This window comes from Carassius gibelio, chromosome B17 (genome assembly GCF_023724105.1).
Source record: "Carassius gibelio isolate Cgi1373 ecotype wild population from Czech Republic chromosome B17, carGib1.2-hapl.c, whole genome shotgun sequence".
In the NCBI taxonomy this organism is placed as follows: domain Eukaryota; kingdom Metazoa; phylum Chordata; class Actinopteri; order Cypriniformes; family Cyprinidae; genus Carassius; species Carassius gibelio.
Window position 1 is genome coordinate 22,762,246 of NC_068412.1, and position 19,902 is coordinate 22,782,147.

Here is a 19,902-nt window from a genome sequence, read left to right on the forward strand (position 1 = left end):
TGGTTATGCACATTATCTTAAATATGCTGAATCTGACACTAAATGCCTTTACATACTATAGTCAGTATACACTTTGTTATTGATCAAATTCACACTTTTCCTTCATTGGAAATGATAGCAATTACATTTTAACCATTAAATAAACACTGGCTAGAATCTACGACAACTGTAAAGATAAGAACTTCTACACTTTACAATCAAGTGGCCATAGTTCAGTCTGCTTAATCTGTTTGCATGGTCATATATGACACATACTTCGAGAGTCTTCTTACGAAACGCCTGTTTCCGTCTGGTTTCTGGTCAGACACACCTGAGCCACACAGACTATGAGGGACTGTTAAAGGGCCAGTGTCCCGCCATGGTTGCGTGTTGCAGATCGATAATTAAATCATTGGGGAAATCCACTTCTGTTATGTGAACATTAGCACTGTATTTCTGTGCAGGGTGTGCTTGGAATCCATAAGTTTGGTGCATGTGAAATGGAAACGATTTGTTGGAATAGGAAGAAAATTACGGGTTTACAGTTTCTGTCAGCGCTACTATTTCTTCTTGTTTCTCTCAAAGCTTCATCATGTGACAAATGGCTTCTTGATGCCTCAGTGCACCCCATGGTAAGACTATTAAGATTTGTTAATGCAATCTGGACCAGTATTGATTTTTTTTCTCATTTACTTGAGCTAATGTCTGAAATATTGTAATTCTAGACAGCCAAAAGTGGCTTCAGACCGTGTAAAGATGCCATTTGCCAAAGTGAGTAGCACTACTGCCAAGGATTTGTAATATAATTTATTCACTTCTTTCACTTCGGTGTCTGTTTACTGATTGGTTTTCAAACATTTATGTTCTTCCTGTCCAGATGTTGCATGTCAACTCGCAGCACCTTATGCGTCCTGGATCGGATCTCATAACATAACTTTAACCTGGGAGTCTCTGAATCAGTCTGATGTGGTGTATATTCTTCAGTGGACTGGTCCTAGTCTGTCTGGGATTTGGGCACAAGCTGAGGTACTGGATGAATTAAATTCCACTGACTTTTAATGCATTTCTATATCCTAAATTATTGAGTGAAATTCAGCAATATGCATTTGGGTACAAGTAATTTCCAGGTCATTCCAGGTTTAATAAAAAAAAAGAAAAAGAAAAGGAAAGAACAATATTATAACAATACAAGGTTATTTTAATGACTAGTAGCTAGGATGGTTTTGATTATTATTATTATTATTATTATTATTATTATGAGATTATTTACAAACACATTTCTTGCAAATCTCATATGACTGTATGCAAAAACAATGCTTTTTTAAATCAATAAAATAAGCTTCCAATTCAGTTTAAATAAATTACAGTGATGTAGAATTTTTTATGTTTTTGCTCACCAAGGCTGAATTCATTTAATCAAAATACAGTAAAAATTTAATATTGTGAAATAGTAATATAATTTAAAATGTAATTTATTCCTGTGATGGTAAATCTGAAATGCCAGCATCTTTACTCCAGTCTTCAATATCACATGATCCTTCAGAAATCATTCATAGGCTGATTTAGTTCTCAAGAAACATTTCTTGTTATTATCAGTGTTGAAGACAGTTGTGCTGCTTAATATTTTTGTGGAAACCATGGTCATTTTCAGGATCTTTTGATAAACAGAAAGATCAGGGAGGATCAGGGGGGTATTCCAGAAAGCAGGTTATGTGACATACCCGGGTATTATTAATAATATTACAAAACATTATATAATATTACAATATGTAATATAGCCTATTTTATATATATATATATATATATATATATATATATATATATATATGATATGTTAAGTAATAAATAAGTTAATATATTATTCTAATATGATTATTTCTTTTATTGGGATATATAAGAGTTATCTATAAATTATGTATTAAGACGTATGCATAAATTATAAAACACAATGACAAGGTCATGTTTAACTTATATATATTTATATATTTTATTTATTACATGTAATATCTCACACATGGAGTGGTATTTTCTATAATGTCTAAATTCTAAATCAAAATACATATCTGATATGACTTAATGTATAATTACCATAAAACAAACAATATAATTTACATTCTCAAGGATTAAAGATTAAATGGAAATAAAAATAAAAATGATTGCACATCCATCAATTAGTTGGCGATATGCACTAAAATGTAAACAACTAATGAACAAAAGTAGAAGAAAGAAACAGCTTAGCGCGCTTTTCCTTAGCGTCCATTTCTATAGTGACTCGTCGATTCGTCACTCTGTTGAGAATGTCTTGAGTCTTAACCAGGAACATACTCTGAGTTGAATGAACTTACTCCCGGTAGCGTTTTTGGAACCACATACCTCGAGTAAGCAAGGTTTGGGGTTAATCAACCGAGAGTTCAGGGTTTAGTTCACGGTAAGTTAACCCTGCTTTCTGGAATACACCCCAGCATTTGTGTTTGAAATAAAAAATATTTTGCAACATTATAAATGTCTTTACTATCACTTTTGATCAGTTTATGCATCATTACTGAATAAAAGTATACATTTTATTGGACTTTTGAACAGCAGTTGTACACATTTTATTCACTTACCATTTCAATAATATATAATAATAATAAACATTACTATATTTATTGGTATTATTTATTATTTTCTGTTTCTAACTGTTTTTAAATTCATTTTAAATAAGTAAAAAATTTTATTATTTTAAAAGTAAAAAAATTGCTTGTTTTATTTTTGTTCTTTTTTGCACTTTGAATTACCATTGTGTACAAAATGTGCTATATAAATAAACTTGCCTTGCCTTGATCATATGAGATTATTCACAGTACAGTAAGTTACAAAAGAAAATGTTAATTTTGAAATGAATAATCACCTGAACATTTCTTGAATGTTTTACATTTTTTCCTCATAGAATGTGACAGAATCAACATACACCGTCAAACAGTTGGAACCTTTTACCTGTTATAAATTCAGGGTCTGGGCTTTGATCGCAGAAACACACTCCTGCTCTCCACCGAGCCCTTTGTACCAAACAAAACCATATGGAGGTAGGTTAAATCAACAGTTGCTCAACAGTCTTCATACATTATGTTTCAAAATCAGTTGTTTGATGCTGTTTACTGTGTTTCCCTTCCAAAAAGTGCCCTCCAGCCCATCCATTGAGAGTATTGAGAGTGTGTCTGGAGAGAGTGTGGAGGTTCACTGGTCTCAACCTGAAAAACCAGGAGGACCCATCTTGGGCTTCAACCTCAATCTCACATCCATCAAATCCGTCATCAGTGAAACAACCAGAGGAAATGTATTCTTCTACACATTCTATCCAACATTCCATAACACTACATACAGGTAATATACGTACAAAGTCTTCCCGTTTTTATATTTCTGCAATTTTATGCATCATCAAATGCATTATGTCATGTATTCAGTGTATACATTGTTCATTTTTACACTGTACTAATCTGACGTTATTATGTTTTGTTGACTTATAATATTGATTGCACTGACTGTATCTCACACAGGATCTCTTTAGCTGCTGTAAATGAAGAGGGCCAGGGTTCAATCGCTGAAGCCAGCATAACAACACCAGCACGAGTTGGTTAGTTTAAGATCACAGTGAAACTTTTATTCTATCCTGCAAAAATTACCCTAATTTGCCAAGAGGAACATGTTCCTGAATCTTTTGTTGGTCCTAGAATAACATTGCTTTTGCTGACAGCACTGTGTTCTAAAATATTTTAGTGTTTTTTTTATTTCTGCAGCATTGTGTATCCTAGTCAATATATCTTTTTTATATTTTGTATAATAATAATAATACATTACAATGAAGTATCATTTAATTCATTGTAAATACTGTATATAATCCATTCAAAATTTGGGGCACTAATGCTATTATTCATTAAACTGAGCAAAAGTCAGTCGAGACAGAAAACTGAAAAAAGTTTCACAATTTCAACAAAAATCTTAAGCAGCACAATTTATTTCAACATTAATAATAATAAGAAATGTTTCTTAAGCAGAAAATCAGCATATTAGAATGATTTCTGAAGGATCATATGACACTGAGGACTGGAGTAATGATGCTGAAAATTCAGATTTACTTTCACAGAAATAAATAACATTTTAAAGTATATTAAAATAGTTCTTTAAATTGTAAAAATAGTTCACAATATTTTAGTTTTTACTGAATTTTCTATTTTAAAAAATGCAGCCTGTTGAGCATAAGAAACTTAATCAACAATGCAAAAACTTTTCATTTGCCATTAAACCTTACCTAAAATCTGAGGTTGTTGATCCAAAAACTTCTCCTACTTGATGAAATCACGGTACGTTTCATTAAACCACACAATATTTCTCAATGCATTGTGTTTCAATGCCTTGAAATAAACAATAATCGTATTGCTCAATCTGTGATGGCTTTCAGAGCAGAATGGAGGCCGGTGGGTCCTTGCATCCAGATGGAACTCATTAAGGATAAGAGAAGAGGATGCTGATTTCTTCACTACAGCACAGTGTCTCTCAGACAGTCTAATCGAGAGCAACATCACAGGTCCGTTCTTCCTCCAATCAATAAATATAAAACATTTCCTCCACATAAGAGTGCCCAAAGGAAAGAGAAATTGCAAATGAGAGTACTTCAATATCTCAGTTGTTTCTCATAAACAGTAAGACAATACAATGGAGAGCAAAATTGTCTCCTAAGAAAAAGAACCCTACTAAATGAATTCTCAAGACCAAGTTATTGGCCTCACACATCTTTTTTTTTTTTTAGCTCCATACTTTATGCCAGTATTTAGCATTTAATTTAGTGTATGGAATTTGTGAGACAAAGTTGATACTTTAAGATGTACCTTCTGGTGAATATTGTGCTTGATTTCTGACATCTTACTTTTCTGAGCTACTGCAGTGGACGACTTTTCTTATGTTTTTTTTTTTTTTTCAGGGGTTGCAGTGCACTACATTTCCAACCGCATCTATTTCTCTGAAGGGACTCGTATTTGGGTGAAAGGGGCTGGAAATCTCACCGACCATTCAGATCTCAAGCTTCTGCGCTCTGCTCCGCTGGAGGTCACAGCACTGACTGTAGACTGGCTTAATGAGAGGATTTACTATGTGTCCAGTGCTAGGGTGACTATTTACCATTCATTTGGGGACTAAAATGATCATTTAGACAACTTTGAAGGTCAAGCATCATGTGTTTTGTACCAAACAATTAACAAAACCACTTTAATAACAATATGGAAATATTCTGGAATGCCTTGCCCTAATTTTTATTTTTTATTTAAAAAAATGTTTTGTTTGTATTCACTCAAAAATGAAAATTGTCTGAAAATATACTCACACCCAGGTCATCCAAAATTGAGGATTTATTCATTGGGACAGATTTAGAGAAATGGATCAGTGGATCCTCTGTAGTGAATGGGTGCCGTCAGAATGAGAGTCCAAGCACCTGATAAAAACATCACAATAATCCACAAGTGATCTACAACACTCCAGTCCATCAATTCATGTATTTTGAAATGAAAAATATCCATTACATGTTCTCTATCCATTACATGCTTTTTCCACTGAAAAAAATCATCTCATCTAAATCAGGAGAGAAATATGCACAGATCAAGCACCGTTTACAGGTGAAAACAGTTCTAAACAAATATTTAAGTGGATTCTAATATGAGAGGACAAAAAGGTACTTTTTCACTGGTGTTTCTCACAAATACACAGCTTCTAGTTAAATTTGTCTTAATCTGTTCTAATAAAGAAAGAAACTCTTCATCTTGAATGGCCTGAGAGTGAGTACATTTTGATCATTTTCATTTTTGGGTGAACTATTCCTTGAAGGGCAAGTCAAAACGCATCAGATGCGATCAAGAAAGATGAATACTTTTTTGCATGTATATAATGTCATTGTACATTCTTTTCCAAAATAAAATAAAATGCAGGTCTACTATTGTGGATTAGATGACTGTTCTTTTCCAGTGGATATAAATCTCAACCTCTCCAGTGACGCTGTAAACATAATTGCAGATCCGTACAATGGGTGAGTGTCATAAACATAATTAAAAACGGTCTCTCTTTTTATGTAAAGCTATAAACCATTGTATAAACCATCAGCATTACAGTATTTATTATCATATTATTACAAATATAATACTTTAATATTTATTATAACTCCATTAGAGATTTTAGTTCAAATATGTTGTAAGTTTGACTAACTGAAGTGTAATGTTGTTTTTCAGATGGCTTTTCTTGTTGCTGAGCAGTGGAATATATCGTAGCCCTCTTCCAGACGTCTCTGGCCAACAACATGAGATAATTCATGCCGTAAAAACACCTTCTGTCTCCAACTTTGTGGTCAGTTTTCCCAACAAGAGACTTGTTTATTACAACAAAAGTGATGCAACGCTCTATGCCACATCTGTGGATGGATTATTTCCCATTACGCTCTACACGAACATTAACTTCAATGCAAACAGCATTGTTTATGAGGATGATTTCTTCATGCTCACCGATGGTAATGCACTGTATAAACAAGTTGGCCAGAGTCAAGTGGCCATCTTTAATGAATTCGCTATGGACTGTGATGTCATCCAAAAATATGGCTTTGGTAATCTATGCTACTTTAGTGCATCTGCGCAACCTTATCCTGTGCCAAGAAGTCCAAGACAACTTCAAGTCCTGTTTGGATCAGATAAAGCCAACATTTATTGGGATAAACCTGAAATTATGATTGGAGCAAGTGAGTGATATCCAGTTAATGACACTTTTGGATTGTTTTATTAGTAGGATTCTATTTGTTCAGATTTAATTTCGCTAACTTATACAATTAAACATGTTGTCCATTAAATAAATTATGTTTTGTTCCTCGCAGGTCCATCTGCCTGGCAAAACTGGACTTATACTGTAAACTGCTCAATGAATGGGTTGGTGGTGGTGAATTTTAGTGGCCTAACTAGCACACATGTAACTGTCCCGAATCTGGAGAGTTCACAGCAGTACAGCGTCACTCTCAAGGCTTGTTCCCCTGGGGGATGCTCCAAATCAGTCTCATATGAAGGAACAAGTCTCCAGCCTGGTGATTATATTGATTCATTTTATCACTGACCTTAATGTTTATAAAATGGCTACTATTAAAAAGTTTTTTTTTCTCAGCCGTTGAGCCCCCATATATTGCTGCTGCCAGCGAGGATGACGTATGGAAGCAAGATTTGGATAGCACTGAATTAGTGGAACAAATGGTGTCTTATATTGGAGACGTGAAAGGTAAGAATCCAGAGAGATCAATTATAGAACCTAACAGTGTTTCTAAAAGGTATTTATGTTAAGTAAAAAAAAAAAAATTCTATACAAAAATATCAGACTAAGTGGCATCAGCAAACAAATTGTGCTATTAGCATCTCTTGGGTCTAACTTCACTTCCTGAGGAACTTTCTTATTTATTTTTCTTAACCTACTTGTCCCACAAAAGTATCGGTAACACTTTAGAATAAGGTTCCATTAGTTAATGTTAGTTAATGTATTAATTAACATGAACAAATAATGAATAATACATTTTTTACTGTATTTATTCCTCTTCGTTAATGTTAGTTAATGAAAATACAGTTATTCATTGTTAGTTCATGGTAATTCACAGTGCATTAACTAATGTTAACAAGCACAACTTTTGATTTAAAGGGGGGGTGAAATGCTCGTTTTCACTCAATATCCTGTTAATCTTGAGTACCTATAGAGTAGTACTGCATCCTTCATAACTCCAAAAAGTCTTTAGTTTTATTATATTCATAAGAGAAAGATAGTCTGTACCGATTTTTCCCGGAAAAACACAAGACGCTGGAGGCGTGACGTGTGGGAGGAACTAAAGAATCACGAGCGCCAGTAGGCTTTTGTGTTGAGAGCATGTGGAAACTGTGACATTACCGTGAGGGAAAACCCATCATCCTAAACAAACCATGGCTAACAGCCAGATTCAGCGTATATTTATGATCCAGAATCAGATCCCGAGGCTGAAACTGAACGAGAGCAGCAGCAGCAACGACTCTCTCCGAGTGGGGCTCGAACCCGGGTCTCCGGCATGGGAGGGGACGCACTAACAAGGAGGCAGAGATATTTTAAGCAGTTTTACTCACCGCCTGCGGTTCCAACACACGATCATGACCCTTTTTCGTTGGGATTGCATCATCCTTAAGAAATAAACGATACGTCCGTCGTCAAACTGGGCCTTGTTTGTAAAACAAGCATCTTCGAAATGCAGGGAACAAACACAAACTCTTGCACAACTCCGTTGATGCTCTGTAAAAATAAACTCCATCCACTGGTCCCTTAATGCTGTTTTTTTTTTTGGTAATCTGTGCAGGGTTGTCTTGCCCTGGCAACCAAATACACACTTCTTTTGTGACTTTTCGCGATGCTTTCGCTCTGATCAGTGAATCACTCTGATCAGTGAAATGTCTGTGCTCAGCCTCCCTATACGGGAGCGCGCGCTCTTCTGGCAGAAGTGCCTCAGGACCCATATAAGGAAATTCCGCTCCATCTAACGTCATACAGAGCCATACTCGAAAAAAACTTTCCGAAACTTGTGACAAACCGGAAGTAGTATTTTGGTAACAAAAATACTCCTTCAAACGTACAACTTAATTTTTGTAACTTTGTCCATGTTTAGCATGGGAATCCAACTCTTTAACAGTGTAAAAAACTAGAAATAGCATTTCACCCCCCCCCCCCCCCCCCCCTTTAAATAATGCATTAGTAAATGGTGAAATTAACATGAACTAAGACTTATAAATGCTGTAGAAGGATTGTTCTTGCTTTGTTCATGTTTACGAAAGTAGTTAACTAACATTAACTAATGGAACCTTATTCTAAAGTGTTACCAAAGTATCCAACAGAATAAACACAGGTGTGGTTCATCGTGGTTCATCAAGTGTGCATTTAAATAACAGTGAAATGTTTTTACTGTTATTTAAATGTAAAATAACTTTTTTCTATTTTAAAATGTAATAATGTTAAAATTATTTGAAATGTCATGTGAAATAGAAATCTTTTGTAACTTTATGCGTTGGCACGGTCACTTTTTATCAATTTAATGCATTCTTATTAAATAAAGATATTTATTTAATTTTAAAAAAATCTAATAAATAAATTACTAACACATGCACTGGAATGATTTCTTTAAAATGCATTGCACTTGTTTAGATATTTTAGTTATATAATGCAAAAAATACATAAAAAATAAAAATACCTATAACATAATTTTACAATGCTTCTAACTATATAACAAGGTATATAGCATGTTGTCCTTTCTTCATGAACAGATTTGGACTGGTATAGATCCACAATCTACTGGACTAACAGTTCGGGTCACATTAACTGGATTGATCTGGGTGATCATTCATTGAGTGTGATGACAATGCCATCACCCATGAATGCTGAAGCACTGGCCTTTGATTGGCTGGGACAGTATCTATACTGGAGCTGCAACACAAATCAAGTATGTCTTTATATTAAATAATGCTTGAATGAATGAAAACATGTGGAAATTTAAAACTGAAAAACATAATAAAAAGAAGCTACTAATATTATGACAATTTTTGTGGGTGTAGCAACTAATTGTGAGCTATCTTGCATCTCTTATCAGATATGCCGAGGGCCTGTATCTGCTCATGGGGTTGAGATATTTCTCCAAGCAGAGCAGAAGATTCTCAGTTTGGTGGTTGATTCATTGAACGCTGCCATCTACTGGAGTACAAAAACATCAGTGGAAGGCTGTAGATTGGATGGAGAACATTACCAACTCCTGGAAAAACTGAGTGTGTTCTCTGGGAAAGAGGTGAGAACATAAATACATACATAAAACAGGTAATATTTTCAGCATCATTACTCCAGTCTTCAGAGTCACACGATCTTTCAGAATGCTTTCTAAAATGCTGATTTAATGCTTAAGAAAGATTGATGTTGAAAACACTGACCCTTTTAAACAGTATCAGTATTTCACACACTCTGACTATAGGTTGCTGGTATCACTTTGAACATTATTGAAGGAAATCTGTATTGGCTGGTGCAGGACGGCTCCCTTATAAATCTTTACAGAGTGAACATCAGTGGTGACTGGTAGGTAAATATACAAATGTTTAACAAATAGATCTCATTAATGAATGCTATGGCCAGTGACCAGTTTGGCTAATAAAAACATTTTCTATTAAATAAATGTTTTTTTAATGATTTGCATAAATTCTGTTAAACTGTAAAAGGATGCAGAAGTCTAAAGTGGTCGAATTTGCAAGATGGACAACATCTCAAATCACGGATCATCAAGTGGGCTACTACAGCGGACGACTTGTTTGGTTGGATGAGAACAAACAGCTCAGGATTCAGGAGTTAACACAAAACACCAGTGTCCTTATGTCTTCCAGCCAAACACTGACAGCTTTTTCTGTTGTACAGCAAAAGTTGAAACCTTTTCCAGGTCGGCACTGTTTCAACATGTTTTATATTGCTCTATGAACTTATTCAAGTGTTCTTAAATGTCATTTTGTATGTGTTTTTGTGTTTGTTTTCCAGATGGATTCGTATCTCCTCCTATAGTTATTCCACCTGCAGTTTCCAATATTGTTTTTAAAGAGAATGACACATTTATCCAGATACACTGGGAACCCAGCCATATTGAGTACGGGACAGTGCTTTATTGTGTAGTGTCTAAGGAACTGTGGCGCAATGTGGAACAGCTTCCCAATGTACTACATCTTTTTTAACAATTATTTTAAACTATAGAATGTAAATCCAACTATATTTATTTAAATGTTTCAAAAACAGTTTTTGACAGTTTTTTTTTTTCTTTGTAAAAACAAAAATCACTGATGTATTTCCAACATATTTCTGCAGGTCCCCACCAGATATTGTCATCCTCATAACACGGTTTCTGAAACAGTCATGAATATCACAAGATTTAAACCAAGAACTAAATTAAACATCACCATAACCCCTTTTTCACACTGGGGTAAAGGGGAGTCAACACAAGCAACTTTGATTACTCCAGGTGAGAATTAATCATTAAATATAAATAGAACAAAAAAGTAAACATAAAAAGCAGCTGATTTAAGAAAACAAAAATGCATCAATTTTAATAACCATGTACTGTCTTGGTATCTAAAAAAAAGTCACTTTAAATAGTTTTAGAAATGTGCTGAAAATTTTCTCAACCTTGGGCCATCCAAGATGTAGATGAGTTTGTTTCTTCATCGGAGCAGATTTGGAGAAATTTAGAATTGCATCACTTGCTCACCAATGGATCCTCTGCAATGAATGGGTGCCGTCAGAATGAGAGTCCGAAAAGCTGTTAAACATCACAATAATTCAAAAGTAATACATAATAGTTTTTCCTCCAGTGAAAACTTGGAATTTTTCAATGCATCGCCATAGATGTTGGATTCATATTTTGGCCAGAAACTATATGGTTTGAAGTTAAAACATACCAATGAAGGATTTTTTCATACAATCACATAGCTTTTCAAGATGTTAAATTAAAATTAAATTAAATTTATGCATTTAGCAGACGCTTTTATCCAAAGCGACTTACAGTACATTCCAGCTATCAATTTTTACATATCATGGGTTCCCGGGGAATCAAACCCCCAACATTGCGCTTGTTAACGCAGTGCTCTACCAATTGAGCTACAGGAACACTGGATGTTCATTGTTGGACTGGAGTTTTGTGGATTACTTGTGGGTTATTGTGATGGTTTTATCAGCTGTTTGAACTCTGACGGCACCCATTTACTGCAGAAGATACACTGGTGAGTATGGAAGTGATGGAATGCTACATTTCTCCAAATCTGTTCAGATGAAGTCTATGAACTCATCTATATCTTGGATGGTTGACGGTGAGTACATTTTCAGCATATTTTCTTTTCCAACTGAACTATTCCCTTAATTGCTCTCTGGTTGTCACCCAGCAGGTACTTCATTTGACGCTGACATGACATTGATTATTGTGATTGTATCGATCGCTGCTTGCATTACACTGATTATTCTCATCTTCGCCGCAGTGAGTGAGTACACAAATGACACAGTTCCTTTTGTAGAAGTCTGTTTCATTCTCATATTACAAAAGCGAATTACGAAAGCACAACATTTGCTTCCCCTGCTGTTTTGATGTAGTTTGGCACAGACACAATAAGAAAAAGGATCACGGGACAGTTACACAAAGAGGTGCACACGTCCATCCAGATGTAGAGTTGGAGTATATTCGAGGTTTAGTTGGTCTTGGTAATGCCTGCTATGCTATGAGGTACACAGGAACATTCCTTACAAACCACGGCTTCATTTCAGTGTGATATTGTTGCATCTATAAACCACAAAATATGTTGATATTTAAACAACGTTCCCACATTTCCCAGTAACATACCCGCCCAAGGAGAACTCGAGTCACTTCCTGTGTTTCCTAGAGACTGTCTGAAGCTTCAGAGGTTGTTGGGTAGTGGTGCTTTTGGAGAAGTTTATGAAGGAGTTACAGTTGGCAGCCAAATCACTGAAGTCCCTGAGAGGAGAGTGGCTGTCAAGGTACATGCATATAAAGTCCGTATACTAACATGATTTCTCATATGCTTCCACAGTGAAAGTTTCACTGTATGAAACTTTTCACTGTATGCTGTTTCAACAATTACTGATTGGGATTACAAAATATTTCACAAACCTATCTCTTCACAGACATTGCGAAAAGATGCCAGTGACTATGAGAAAACCGAGTTCTTAAAAGAAGCCTATTTGATGAGGTAAAAGACATGTTTGCTCTCAGCATCACACTAAGAATATGATTATAATAGGGAACAATGGGGCAAAACAAATGATGATGAGGCCCCCTGGCCTAGAGCAAATGACAATGTCTGTCATGGGGTTTGTTGTTAATTAGTGTTGTGGGAGAAAATAAAGTAGGCTCTGCTGTATTTATTTATTTTCAAAAGTTTGGGTTCAATGAGAGCATTTCATGTTTTTCGAAAGAAGTCTCATATTAGCAATGCTGCATTTATTTAATAAAAAATACAGTATTATTAAATATATTTAAAAATAAATCAGCATCATTACTGCAGTCTTCAGTGTCACACGATTCTGATTTGCTGCTCAAGAAACATTTATTTTTATGATCAACATTGAAAGCAGTTGTGCTGCTTAATATATTTGCAGAAACTGTGATACAATGTTTTTAGGACTCTTTGAAGAACAGAAAGTTAAAAGGGGCAGCATTCATTTGAAATAGAAGTATGGTGTAACAAAAAATGCCTTTACTATGACTGGAGCAGATTGATCATGCTGTGTTTTGTGTTTGTTGCTGTCCAGTCAGTTTAATCATCCTAACATCCTGCGTTCGCTTGGAGTTTGTCTGCTAAATGAGCCACATTACCTCATCCTGGAGCTGATGGAAGGTGGAGACCTTCGTTCTTATCTGAGAGGAGCTCGTCCTACAGCTGTGAGGCTTTGTTTTAATATATACAAGGTGCCTTTCTTACTGACTAGCCCTCACATGTTCTCATGTCTCATAGAGCCATAAAGAGCTACTGAACCTCACCAGCCTCCTGGACATCAGTCGGGATGTTGCCACAGGATGTGCTTATTTAGAAAGGATGCACTTTATTCATAGGTAAAGATGTGCTCATGCTAATGCTCACAATGCCAGTGTCATGTCTTTGATTCCCAGGGAATGCGTTAACACGTGAAATGTACAACTTGAATGCAGTGTAAATCACTTTGGATAAAAGTGCCTGCGACAAGTGTAAATGTTAATGCATGTAAATTAAACTATATTTAATATGCACAGGGATATTGCTGCGAGGAACTGTCTGGTGTCAGTAAGAAGCTACACAGACCCAGAAAGGGTTGTTAAAATAGGAGATTTCGGATTGGCCCGTGACGTGTATAAGAACGACTACTACAGGAAGAAGGGTGAAGGTCTGCTTCCTGTTCGCTGGATGTCACCAGAAAGCTTAACAGATGGGATTTTCAATAAATATTCTGATGTCTGGTAAGTATCATCAGTTTTTTTTGTTGCCATGCACTAAATTATTCTATATTTGCATATAATGGTTTCATGAAGAACCTTTAACATCCAGGGAACCCTTCCATTTCACAATGAATGAGTTGTATTGGAAAGGTTTCTTTAGATTATATATATATATATATTATTATTATTATTTTTTTTTTTTTAATAATCTTAACACAAATGTTTTTTTCAAATTTTCTTATAATTTGCACATTTCAGGGCATTTGGTGTGCTCTTGTGGGAGATTATGACATTAGGAAAGCTACCATATCCCACATACACCAACCATGAAGTCTTAAGCTATATCAGTACAGGTGCACGACTGCCTTCGCCAGCAGGGTGTCCACAAAGATTGTAAGTGATATTTTCAACAGATGCATGTTATAAGCTGACTGAATGTGGAAACAAAGATATCGTATTTACTTTGAATAAACATGGATACAATTACTGATTTTGAGGTATAATCTGATGATGAGCTGCTGGAGCAAAGAACCAAATGAGAGGCCAAACTTTAAGTATCTTGAGGAAACCCTGTGTAAACTAAGAGATTATGAGGCGGATAAAAGAGCAAACCAGAACGGAGCAGCAGGTCACGTGAACCAAGCCTACCAAGAAGATGGTATGATCTTAATTTATTCCTATAAAACAGAAATAATGATCAAATTTACTCCGTTACATCTGAATCAAATGTACAGATTAGTGCACAGATTTGACCTCTTATGTTAACTGTATGTGCTGGTTTCTTTAGAAGCGGAGGTCTGCACTGGTGTGGATGAAGATGAAGATCTGGAAACTGGATTGTCTCCTGTGCTCAGCAATGAGGGACTGAATTACTTGATGTATCGTGCTGAGAGCCCGGACAGTGTCCAAACAGACTCATCGACACCCACCGAAGATAGATAAGACTATAATTGCCAGTGTTGAAATTACTGGCAGCCCAAGTTTGCACAAATTGTGAGCTGGACCTCACTTTGTAATCTTCTTCCTTGTAAATACTGTATAAAACAGCAACAATGAAAATAATAATAGTTGTATTTTATGGAGAATGATGCATAAAAAGTTATATCTTTATTTCCTAAAATAAATACCAGTAGTTGAAATTTAGTTATTGGTTAAATTGGTTAAATTATGCAAACAGCCAAATGAATGAATGAATGTTGTATTTTTGATGTATAGGAATAAAGATTAGTTGAATGATCAATAAAAAGAGATATCAATATTATGTAGCAAGAACAACTAGGTTTCTATTTCCTGGAAAAAAAGTATCGGTCATTCTTGTGATTCGGTATCTTTTTGACATACCACTTAAAAAAGTAAACTTTTTTTTTTTAAATGAAATCTTGTGTAGTCATGCAAGGGAGCTCTAAAACGTGAAAAATAATTTAGGTATATAAATATATAATATACAACCTCGGGTATATATATTTTAGCAAATATATGAGCCAAATTAAATGATGAGGACCAAAAATGTCCATTCTGTTAGAGAAAAAATTTACAATAATTTGAAAGATTTGTGAATATGTAAAATTGGAATTATGTAAAATGTAATTAAAATATAAAATATTGGAAGATTGGAAAGATAAAATAAGTAAAAACAGACAATTATAACAAATATAACAGGGTGGACAATATTTTGAGGGACAAGCTAAAAAATTTTTTTTACACACACACACACACACACATATTCAGGAAATATATATACATTCAAGAAAACTATTATTGATATAAAAAAATCATATTAAGTGTCGTATTCATGGTGATATTTGGTGTTTTAAAATGATGTAAAATGTTTACAATATATAAATAAAAACTTAAATAGGCTTAAAGTTCAAAAGGTGATTTCCACGTCAAAGACAACTTTAAAATTGATGTTGTTGAAAAAAGTCAGTAATAGTTTCTATCAACCTTGAGCTGTATTACAACTAAATATTGTGTTTTTTAATGTCAACAGATTAGCATTAAACCAAAACTGAAGTTTTTACGTGATCGCTGTCTGACGTCAGCCGCTGTCGTGTCACGTGACCGCCCCGGGTGGAAGCAGCATGGCGTGCATGAGCGCGGAGCTCCTCCAGAAACTCTACTTTATTTGCACTTAATTCGCACTTAATTCGTCTTTATATTCAATCCAACAAAGGGGACGTGAACACATTGAAAGCTGGAATACCGCTCGCAGCATGGACGAAGGGAATAAACTCCAGTTCCCGTCCCTCCCAGCCGCCAAAGAAGAGCAGCTGGTATGTTATAAACATATTAGCGAAGTGCTAACAACTGCTGGATTACAGCCATTTTTCAATCTATCTGTTTCAAAGCAGCACATGTTTGACTAGTGTGTGTAAAAGCATGAATAAACACAGTAGTTTGAGCTGATATCTTTAATATATAATGATATAATATAAAGAACTTGTTGCTCAGAGCAGTTAGCATGTGCATCCAGTAACATTAGCGGTGTACTAGAATAACAACATCTCAGAAGTCAAAGTCATGCATATCTCATTACAAAACACACCAAGCACAGTCAGGAAAAGTAGTATGGGTAGTATTTATTATGAGACTGGGGATAAAATCTGAGTAATCCGATAATTACTATGCTTAGCCGATTTTATTTGCTTTTATTTATGCTTTTAGACTTAATAAATCATTCATCACTAACTTGCTTAACGATACTTGAGTATATTAGTCAACTAAAAATATTTTAACCTGTTTAGTTGACAGTATGGTCTCCAGCCTCAAGACTTTTAATTTAAAGGAATAGTTCACCCAAAAATGAAAATTTGCTGATAATTTACTCACACTAAGGTCATCCAAGATGTCGATGAGTTTGTTTCTTAATCAGAACAGATTTGGAGCAATGTAATATTACATAAATTGCTCATCAACGAATCCTCTGCAGTGCTGTCAGAATGAGAGCCCAAACAGCTGATAAAAACATAACAATGATCCACACGATTAAAGTCCATTACTTTCAGAATCTATTTTGGTCTTAGTTGAACATTAATATTACATAAGTGATTAAGTGAAAAAGTAAATATTGTTTATAAACATCTGTCAAATGGATTATTGATCTAGTCTTGATCATATGGAGATGCTAATAACAAGGGGTTTTATTCCTGTATTGTGCTGCAGTTTATTGTTCTATAGGTGCGGTAATGCTATTACTGTAAGAATGCTTGTAAAAACTGATAATTAAATTTTTTAATCTAATTTCTGCAGGACTGGGCATATCCAATGAGGAGAGAGATGCAGGTGAGTGATGATAAACAAACTTAGACATTTTTTACCACCAGCTTAAATATAATTTTTCTTAGTTTTTATATTTGTTGAGTCAAAATCCAAATAAACACATTTCATGGCTCATTCTCAACAAATTATCACTTTTACTAAAACTGTCTGATGTCATGATTTAGGAAATCCTCCCTGGCTTGTTTCTTGGCCCTTATTCAGCTGCTATGAAGAGTAAGGTACTGTAGAGATGCTCTGTTCTTGGCATCTTGATGAAAGTTATTTATGCCTGGGGTTTCCTGTAATTATTCATCTTCTCTTTCAGCTCTCAATGCTGGAGAAGCAGGGGATAACTCACATTGTGTGTGTCAGACAAGACATTGAGGCCAACTTTATAAAGCCAAACTTTCCTCATAAATTTAGGTATTTCGATTTCTGGTTTATTCTATGTGGCACTTCAGTATAATAAAGCTCCTCTATTTCTAAAAGCTAATTTACTTTTTACTTGAATATAGGTACCTTGTTTTAGATATAGCAGATAACCCTGTGGAGAATATTATTAGATATTTCCCAATGGTAAGCCGACTTTCTAATTTCTTTTATAAATTGTATATTATTAATACATTATTTGGTGTGCGATCCTTTTATCTAATTATGATAACCTGTTTTTCTCTTTATAGACTAAAGAATTTATTGATGGATGTTTAGAGACGGGGGGTAATGAATGTTTCTCCATATTGATCTCTATTTTTAATACTAAATGTAGCACTTTTTCTGTTCTGATCCTGGGTAAAAATACGTTTTTTTGTAAAGAAAATGGATTGTCATTGTCGGTAACGTTAATTTTATTTACTTATTGTATCTCATCCAATTTGTGATATATCTTGCTCATTTTTGTGTTGCAGGAAAGGCACTTGTTCATGGAAATGCAGGGATATCAAGAAGGTATGCTAAAACTAAAGTCCATAATCATCTTTTATTAAAGGTTATTAAAACAATGGTCTTTTAACTGTCTTTTGATTTAATTTTATATAATTCATTTGAATATCTTTTTTCCTCCCAGTGCTGCCTTAGTTATTGCCTACCTTATGGAGACATTTGGTGTGAAATACAGGTAATATTATTAGTGGAGAAACAGTTAATGCATGTCCAAAAATATGAATACATAATAATATGGTTTGTCTTGGAAGTTTGCAGATGGTGTCATATATTTACTTTCTTACAGGGATGCGTTTAGTCATGTACAGGAGAGACGATTTTGCATTAATCCCAATGTAGGCTTTGTTCATCAGCTACAGGTATGATTTCAAAGTAATCTCAGCATTAAGTGCTGTAGCTGCTTTATATACATGTATACATAATAAATGGATGTTCTTTCCATTTTGGTCAAGGAATATGAAGCAATATATCTTGCAAAGCTTACCATCAAGATGATGTCACCCATCCAGTTGGGCAGGTCTTTCTCCATCCAAGCTGGGATGCCAGGTAAGAGAACATTATTTTATGGCTAGACACTCAGTTTGTGAATATATTGTTTCTAATAGTGATGCATAGTATATTGGTACCATACATCAGTTATCAGCTGATGTTTTATTTTCTTCTTTTTTTTATCATCAATATTGTATATTTAAGTGTATTGCTCATTGAGATTTCCTTTGCCGTCAAAATTAATCTTTAAAAACACTTACAATATAATAATACTGTTAAATATTTAGCGATTTTCAAAATGAATATTCATTTTTCATAATGATGTAATGTCTCAATTCACTTTTTCTTTTTTTTATCTTTATAAAATAGTGCAGAATTAAATCTCTCGCTTATAGCTCGTACTCAAATGGTCCATTTTTTTTTTTTTGCATTGTGAATCTGCTTTTATTCTTGTCTCCTTTTGATTAATGGTTATGTTAGTAATTCATTTGTTAGTCACTTTGGTTAAAAGCATCTGCTAAATGAATAAATTTGCATATAAAATTATGATGATAAATAACTGGCCTAATTGTACTAACTGAGATCTGTAATTTCTACTTTAGTAATGTATGGCAGTTTCTAATATCATCCGTCTTTCCCTACAGGAAGTCTAAAGCGAACACTAGAAGAGGATGAAGATTTCGGGAGTATGCAAGTTACAGCAGCACAAAATGGATAGGCTTTACTAAAAAAAAGTGCTTTACCACAGTGGACTTTTCTTTTTACATTTTTATTGGGATTAAAAATGTAAATATTTGTACAGGGGTTGGGAGGGAGAGACTGCTCCTCGTGACCTTTGGAGCTGGGGAAGATTTGATATGTTTTTCTTTTTCCTTTTTGAGCTATATGCACTGAAATATTTTGCAGTTTTATAGTATTTAAAGCATTTTGCATTTGCAGCGGGACAGTATTGCAATAATGCACTTTTGATACTTGAATTACTGTTATTTGGGTTGGGGATCAAAGAATGGGACTGTCACTGCCGTAGAAATGAAATGGTAGGATGAATCAGTTTTGAAAAGCTAGGATGTAAATTGTGAAATGAATTCAGACTGAGGTAAGGAAAGATGCGTTTGCCATAGAATTACCACCGCACTGCTCAATAAAAGATGGCTACTTTATATCTTGTGTTTTTTTTTATTCTTATCAATTTCCGGTGTAAAGATATGACCGTTTATGACAGGACTGTTGGGTGT

The 19,902-nt window shown here is 34.6% G+C and overlaps 2 protein-coding genes across 3 annotated transcripts; both read left to right on the plus strand.

Annotated features, from left to right (window-relative positions):
* The first annotated feature begins 263 nt into the window (after nt 1-263).
* On the plus strand, nt 264-15,242 carry ros1 (c-ros oncogene 1, receptor tyrosine kinase). Of its 2 annotated transcripts, none has more exons than XM_052580396.1 (28): nt 264-611; nt 705-750; nt 857-1,005; nt 2,909-3,044; nt 3,138-3,342; nt 3,516-3,592; nt 4,418-4,543; nt 4,937-5,121; nt 5,934-6,031; nt 6,231-6,730; nt 6,863-7,066; nt 7,144-7,254; nt 9,303-9,478; nt 9,626-9,817; nt 9,998-10,098; nt 10,239-10,453; nt 10,549-10,721; nt 10,870-11,023; nt 11,940-12,035; nt 12,145-12,274; nt 12,384-12,546; nt 12,694-12,758; nt 13,321-13,450; nt 13,524-13,621; nt 13,799-14,002; nt 14,240-14,374; nt 14,479-14,639; nt 14,769-15,242. In XM_052580396.1, exons 1-28 carry the CDS (start codon nt 480-482, stop codon nt 14,921-14,923), a joined length of 4,317 nt encoding a protein of 1,438 aa, XP_052436356.1. In that variant the 5' UTR covers nt 264-479; the 3' UTR covers nt 14,924-15,242. The 2 variants fall into 2 exon arrangements, with proteins under 2 accessions (XP_052436356.1, XP_052436357.1); XM_052580397.1 differs by having other exon boundaries at nt 11,943-12,035.
* Nucleotides 15,243-16,010: 768 nt separating this feature from the next.
* Nucleotides 16,011-19,827, plus strand: styx (serine/threonine/tyrosine interacting protein). The gene is made up of 11 exons (XM_052581107.1): nt 16,011-16,254; nt 17,231-17,263; nt 17,425-17,478; nt 17,565-17,662; nt 17,755-17,815; nt 17,920-17,956; nt 18,145-18,184; nt 18,303-18,353; nt 18,465-18,537; nt 18,631-18,724; nt 19,312-19,827. The coding sequence occupies exons 1-11, from the start codon at nt 16,195-16,197 to the stop codon at nt 19,383-19,385; spliced, it is 675 nt and encodes a 224-aa protein (XP_052437067.1). The 5' UTR covers nt 16,011-16,194; the 3' UTR covers nt 19,386-19,827.
* The last annotated feature ends 75 nt before the right edge of the window (nt 19,828-19,902 follow it).